The 7,437-nt window shown below is 41.8% G+C and overlaps 1 protein-coding gene across 1 annotated transcript; it reads right to left on the reverse strand.

Annotated features, from left to right (window-relative positions):
* Window positions 1-4,294: 4,294 nt before the first annotated feature.
* Window positions 4,295-5,275, reverse strand: LOC140186192 (P2Y purinoceptor 4-like). The gene has a single exon (XM_072240148.1). It carries the CDS (start codon window positions 5,273-5,275, stop codon window positions 4,295-4,297), a length of 981 nt encoding a protein of 326 aa, XP_072096249.1.
* Between the last annotated feature and the right edge of the window lie 2,162 nt (window positions 5,276-7,437).

Below are 7,437 nucleotides of genomic sequence, written 5' to 3' on the forward strand. Positions count from 1 at the left end.
TTTTTTTTAATATCATGATCTAAAAGGGCAACAGATTCCACTGTTGATCTTCCAGTTCTAAAACCATTTTGATAGGCAGCAAAATGTCCCTTATTCTCCAAAAAATAAACAAGTCTGTTGGAAAGCACTGACATTAAAACTATAGGCCGATACGAACTAGGACTAGATGCGTCCTCACCTGGCTTTAAAACTAGAACTACCACCGCATGCTTCCATTCTATTGGTAATTTTCCTTCTTTCCACACTGAGTTAAACAATGTTAGAATTTCTATTAATACAGATTCATTTAAATGCTTAAGCAATTCATAACACAGTCCATCCCTACCAGGAGAATTGTTTCAACCTGACTGGACAGCTTCCTGCAGTTCTTGAAGGGAAAAAAACAAATTTATGGAGCTATTATCATCCAAACTCCTGTCCAATTTCCAACTTTCCTTTAGCATAATTTCCTTTCTCAAATCACCCAACTCTCCAGAACTGTGTAACGCTTGGAACACCTCTACAAACATATCAGTCTTTTCCTTACTGGTTACAGCTTCAGTATCTCCTTCCAGCAAAGTTGGGATAGATGGTTTCCTATATATCCCTGACATTCTGTGAATGATCATCCATAGCTGCTTTATAGGTGTCTCAGGGCCCAGGGTTCCACAAAATCTTCTCCAACTATCCCTCTTTGCATTTTTAATTACTCTCCTTGCTACTGCTCTTTCCTTTTTATACTCCATAATGTTATCTAACACTGGGTACTTTCTTAATTTCCTGTAAGCTCTATTTCTGTTTCTTACTGCTATATCACAATTTTTATTTCACCACGGAACTAATGCTCGAGCCTTAAGTACATTCCGTAGTGGAATAGACAACTGAGCAACTTTATGAATTATAGAACAGAGGGATTCATTCCAATCGTCTACGGAGCCCTCGCTATTAAACTCTTCTATTATATCCACAGCTTTATCCTGGTACTCATCCCAATGGGCCAAAGAAAAATTATACCTAGCAGACCTCTCCTCAACTTCTACTATCAAATTTCTACCAAATCTACATAATATAGGATAGTGATCACTTCCTAGTGTGTATCTGTCCATAACATCCCATTCCCCAACCCTAGCTAAGTTTGAGGAAGTGATAGATAAGTCTAAGTGACTACAAGTATTCTTTACAATATTAAATCTTGTAGGCCTTCTGTCATTTAGCAGTACCATGTTGTATTTATCTAGAAACTCCTCTACTACCGCTCCATTACTATCTTTACTTTCATTACCCCATATAGGATTATGGGCATTGAAATCTCCAACCCAGATTAGTGGGGATCTTACCTTATTCATAATTTCATCCAAATCTGATAACATCATATTACCTGGATTATAAAAGTTAATCAAAGTTATCTGACCACAAGAGCTCCAAACCTCCACAGCCACAATTTCAAGGTTAGATTTAAAATCAAGTCTTCTAAACTGGAGTCCTGCTTTTATGAAAGTTGCACACCCTCCATCAGATTTACCTGTTCTGTCAGCTCTCAACCTATCATATCCAGGGATCACAAAATCTAAATGAGGCTTTAACCATGTCTCCTGTATACAGATCAAATCAGACTTGTCTTTAAAAGTTCCAACAAATCTTTTTAATTCTTGACCATTTGCAGATAAACTTCTTGCATTCCATTGTAATATTAAAAACATCCAGATACTAATCATTGGCCTCTTCATCCACATAAAGTTCCTCCGTACTCTCTGATCCCGACAACTGGGAAGTATTCCGTGATTGTTTGTCTGTCATACGCTATGTAATTTATCCGGTGAAATCTGTTTTATATCAAGGAATCTCTCTGTGGCTCCAACAACTACTTTTATCATATCCGACCTCTTGGCTGTAGTTGTAGCCCCGACCAGTACATTACCAACAAACGCCAAAAAAGACTCTTTAGTCATCAACAACATGCCTGAAGGAACCATAGTTGGAGAACTCGGATTGGACTGACTCCCCATCATTCCAATCTTTTCTTTACTTATCCTTTGCTCTCTGTCAACTTTCTTTACTGCTTCAGCATATGATATTTTTTGTTGGATACTAACATCCTGAATCTGCTTTGCCTTACTAAAATACTCACCTCCTCTGAACGCCGCTATATGGTCCCCTCCACAGTTACTGCATTTAGGCACCGCTGCCTTACATGCTTTAGTATCATGATCCTCTCCACATTTCATACATCTTCTTTCACCTCGACATGAACCAGCAACATGTCCAAATCTCTGGCAATTATAACAGCGTAAGGGAGGCCTAATGTATTCTCTAACTTGATAAGACATGCACCCAAGATAGACTCTTGTTGGAAGAACATCACCTGCAAAAACCAGAAGAACAGGGGAATCCCAATTACCACCTTCTCTCGATTTTAATCGTTTGGCTTCAGTCACTCGACCACCTTTAATATTGTCCAAAATTTCCTTTTCAGTCATGCCAGACCAAATACCATACACTACCCCCCTAACTCCCTTCCTTTCTCTCTCAGAGTAATACACTCCACTTTCACAACCAATTTTCCCACCATTTTAGCACTGTTATATTGGTCAATATCTTTGCAACAAATTTTCAGCAATCCATTAGACAAAATCTTGGCCTGGAATCCTTCACCTAATTGGTTCTTTAATGCTGCTGCCACTTTCAAAGGATTAAGGGCTCTAAATCCTCCTCCTCCTTCCTTCTGACCTTTAATTTTATACAGAACTATAAATTCCTCCAATTCACCCATTTTCCTCAATTTGTTGTCCCCCATTACTTCAGGTTTTTCACTTGATGCACCCCTTTTTTGGCTACCCTTACTTCTGGAGTATTCCACAGTCTCCCGCCCACCCCCCCCCCTTCAATCTCACCCCCCCCCTTCAATCTCGCCCCCTCTCTCCCTTTTGCAGCCATAGACTACAAACTAACCCTTTCCAAACTACCAGGCTCCTCGACGCCAAAGTCCCCACCCACTCAATTAACCAACTGCTGATCAGCTCAGCCTGCTCCAGCAGCTGAAAGCCTACAGTCAATTTAACATGAGCAGCTGCTGGTGAGGGGAATGCTAGGACTAATCCAATTTCTCAAAAATCACATGCTCAATTGATAACTACTTTTAAAAATAGCCCTGACAATGAAGTACGACAGGCAATAGTGAAAATTTCAGTCAAATGATTTGTATTGCCTACAATAAAATAAAAGTGCGACCCTTGATGGATGACAAAATGATGCACGTGTTAGCTTTTGGTTCACCTGTATGGAGTACAGACATTGAAGGCTCAGGTTTGGAGTCAATGGGTGACAATACTTGTAACAAAGAGCCTAGTGTCAGATTCTGCACACCAAGAGCAGACACTGCAAGATCTTCAGCGCTTGTGGGTACTGAGAACTGTGGGATACATAGCATTCACTCCTCACCTGTTTGGATAAATTGACATTTGTGCAGAGACGGGGGGGGGGGGGGCGGAGGTGGGGGAGGTGGGGGAGGTTGAGGTGTGGTGGGATCAGTGATTTACGGATCAGTTTGAATCTTCCAATAACATTTCGGAAGCAACTCTGCTGTGAAAGCTGGAATGTTTGTTGGGAAAAAGTGTGGCAATGTTTGGACCTTCAGATTATGGAGTAGAAATCCTGATGGCAAGTGTTGAGCATATTGAGAAATAAGACATTTCATGTGAATATCTGACATATGTACAGTATAATAACTTATAATAAGTTATATGCATATAAAAATCAATACTTGATTAAAATCATGTGTATTATTTACTACATTGATAAACTTCATTTACAACTTCAAATCAAACAATTATAACAACCATCTGAATTTATACAGTGCCGTGAATGTACTTAAATTCTCCAAGACATTTTACAAGAGCAATACAAAGAGAATTCATGCATAGACCACCCGCTGGAGAAGGGGACCTGAAAGAGTCTCCATTAACCAAATGGCCCCCTCCCATGCAATAGCAACTCCATGAGTTTCAGTGAGTCATTGTCAATTGTTTTGCTAGAAATACAGTGGACAGGGTCCTCACTAGACATTTGAATGTCTTAAATAATATTTACAGTGATATAGGATTACCTGTGTAACTCTTACTATCACAAAAAATGTACAACATTGACTGAACCTTAAATGCAAATAGCAGTATAAACGATAAAATGAAGCTCTGCAGAATCGGAAATCGGAGTGGAAAGCAGGAGATGCTTTACTTGCAGCATTATACAGGGAAACACAGAATTAATGCTTCGGGTCAGCGACTGCTTCAAAAGCAGTGACTGGAAGCTGGAAGCAAGCTCACTGCTTGTTCCAACACCTTGTAAAACTCAGAGCATTGCTTATTGACCCCTTAAATTTCTTGGATGAAAAGAAGTATAAAAAGGGGTCCAGGCAGCAGTTGGTGCTTGACAGTGCTAAACACCTGTAATAAGCCAGTTCCACCACATTCAGAACTTGGCACTGCTCATAATGAAAGAATTTAAGTGTAATGCCAACCGTTCGAGACACGTGCACTGGTAGGAAGCAGATTATAAAAATTGCCAGGGACATCACTATCATTTGTATGGACTTTATCTTCATATTCTGGCTCTTAAGCTGGTTGGCTTTCAGTTTTATAATGAAGCTAGCAAGCAAAGTGTAGCAAATGACCGAGGCAACAAATGGGATGATATAGCCAGTGAACAGAATAGCCGTGTTCCATACAAAGTACAGTGTCATCAGCTCATCCTGGTGAAAGCTCAAGCACTGTGTGGAATTGCTGACCTGGGTGGTTCTCAGCACAAAGAAGAATGGAAATCCTTGGACGAGCAGAATGATCCACACACCCACACATGTCAGCTTCATGAATTTGGCTTCCTTAAAGACGGTTTTCTTGGTGCAGTGCACAACAACAATGTAACGGTGAATGCTGATAAGAGCCAGGAAGTAGATGCTCCCATACATGTTGGTGCTCAGTAAGAAGACCTTCAGCTGACAAAGGAACTCTCCAAAGGGCCAGTGCAACAGTGAGAAGTTTGCGATTATAAATGGGGCGGCAGGCGTTATAACAACATCAGCTAATGCCAAGTTGAACTGCAGAATCATTCCAGGACTCCATTTCTTAATACAAAACCAGAAGATCCACAGGCTGACACTGTTCAAGATGAAACCTGCTGAAAAGATCAAGCTTAGGAAAATTGGGATGGAAGTGCCCAGATTCTCTGGCTTACAGTCGGGACTCCCCATGGAATTGGTGCTGTTCACTGCCTGGTAGGTAAGGGCGAAGGATGAGTCGTCCATCCTTGGGCCGTGAACCTGGGAGGAAAACTGAAAGGTGAAGTACACAATATATCAACACAAACAGGTAGAACTGTTGCAGGATCCTCGGTTGAGAGGTGGGAATAGGTGGGATCTTCAGCAGCAGGGAGGCAAGTGAGAGGCAGTGACACAGAAGTCAGTAAGAGCAAGTTGAAAAGATGAGGCAGGCAGGGAGCGAGGGAAATCTACTGGATTAAATTTCAATGCAGGAGCTTAACAGGCAAGGGGGATGAACTCAGGGATGGATAGCTCCATGAGACTGGGATTGAATGGGTGAGGGAGGGGTAGGGCTAGCAGCTAGCAACTATGTGGGATGTGGGATAGAGGTGGAGGAAAGGGAAGTGGGGAGGAAGTTGCATTTCTAATTAAAGAAAACATCATGGCAACAGCCTGAGATAAAGTTACTGATAGATCTTTCAGTGGTGGTGTTGAGAAATAAGAAGGAAGGGGCAATCACCTTGTTGGGATTGTACTTTGCAGGACCCCAAAGAGTCAATGGGAATGGGAGTAACAAATATGCAGGAGGATTGCAGAAAGATGCAAGGGTTGTCATAGAAAGGGATTTTAGCTTTCCTAACATAGACTAGGACAGCCTTACTGTTAAGGGCTTTGTTGGGGCGGAATATTTTAAATGCATTCGGAAACATTTCCTCCGGCAATATATAGAAGGCCTTACCAGAGATGGACAAAGTTTGACCTATCTTTGGGTAATGGGGTGGAGCAGGTGACTGAGTTGTCAGTTGGGTCCTTGGAGCCAGTAACCATCATTCTATTAATCTTAAAATAATAATGGAAACAGACAGACAGGTCCATGAGTTTAAGGTCTATGTGAGGACAAGGTGAACTTTGATGGTATGAGACAGGAGTTTGCAAAGGTTGATTGGAGGAGGTTGTTTTATTTGGAGTTACAGTGTGGAACAGGCCCTTCTGGCTCAGGGAGCTGTACTGCCCAGCAACCCGCCGATTTAACCCAAGCCGTATCACAGACAATTTACTATGACCAATTAACCTACTAACTGGTTCGCCTTTGGACTGTGGAGGGAAACCAGAGCACCCAGAGGGAACCCAAGTGCTCGTGGAAAGGATGTATACACTTCTTACAGAGGACACTGAAACTGAACACCGAACCCTGATGCCCAGAGTTGTAATAGCATTGTGACTGTAGTGCCCCGTTATGTAAAGGAAAAGGGACCACAGGCAGGAGGGAGGCTTCTGAAGGTGAGATAGTGAGAGCTGAAGATCTACAGGGTTCCTGTTCGAGGCTGATAGGAATAGGCAACCCTAGATGACAAGGAATATCCATACCCTGGACGGAAAAACAAAGGTGCAGGGGTCATTTACAGGGAACTGGAATGAAGTGAATCTCCAGAGGAATATAGGGGATGCAGGGATGTACTCATGAAAGAAATCAAAAGAGCAAAAAAGGATCAGAATCAGGTCTAATATTACTGACATACATTGTGAAATTCATTGTTCTGCAGCAACAGTACAGTGGAATATATAATGATAATAATAAACTGTAAATATACATATATATTAAGTAGTGTAAAAAAAGAGGAAAACATAGCGAGGTATCTTTCGTGGGCTCATTGTCCATTCAGAAACCTGATGGCAAAGGGGAAGAAGCTGCTCCCGAAACTTTAAGTGTGTGTCTTCAGACTCCTGTACCTCCTCCTTGGAGGTAGCAATGAGAGGAGGGCATGTCCAGGGTGAAGAGAGTGCTTAATGACGGATGCTGCCTTTTTGAGACATTGACGTTTGAAGGAGTCGTCATTGCAGTGGAGGTTAGTGCCCATCATGGAACTAGCTGAGTTTACAACTTTCCGCAGTTTTTCCCAGTCCTGCAGGTAGGGAGAAGTTGGCACGCTAAGACCTTTTTCCTAAGAGTGCAGGAGTCGAGAGATGTATAAAGGTATATAAAATCATGAAGGGCGTAGACAGGGTGAATGCATTCAGTTTTTTTCCAGGGCTGGGGAATCAAGAACTGAATGATGTAAGCTTAAGATGAGAGGGGAAAGATTTAATAGGAGCCCGAGGAGTGGTTGAGGCAGGTACACTAACAATACTTAAAAGACATTTGGACAGGTACATGGATGGAAAAGGTTTAGGAGGTCATGGATCAAATGCAGACAAATGGGACTAGT

The sequence above is a fragment of the Mobula birostris genome, chromosome 22, assembly GCF_030028105.1.
Source record: "Mobula birostris isolate sMobBir1 chromosome 22, sMobBir1.hap1, whole genome shotgun sequence".
Lineage (NCBI taxonomy): Eukaryota > Metazoa > Chordata > Chondrichthyes > Myliobatiformes > Myliobatidae > Mobula > Mobula birostris.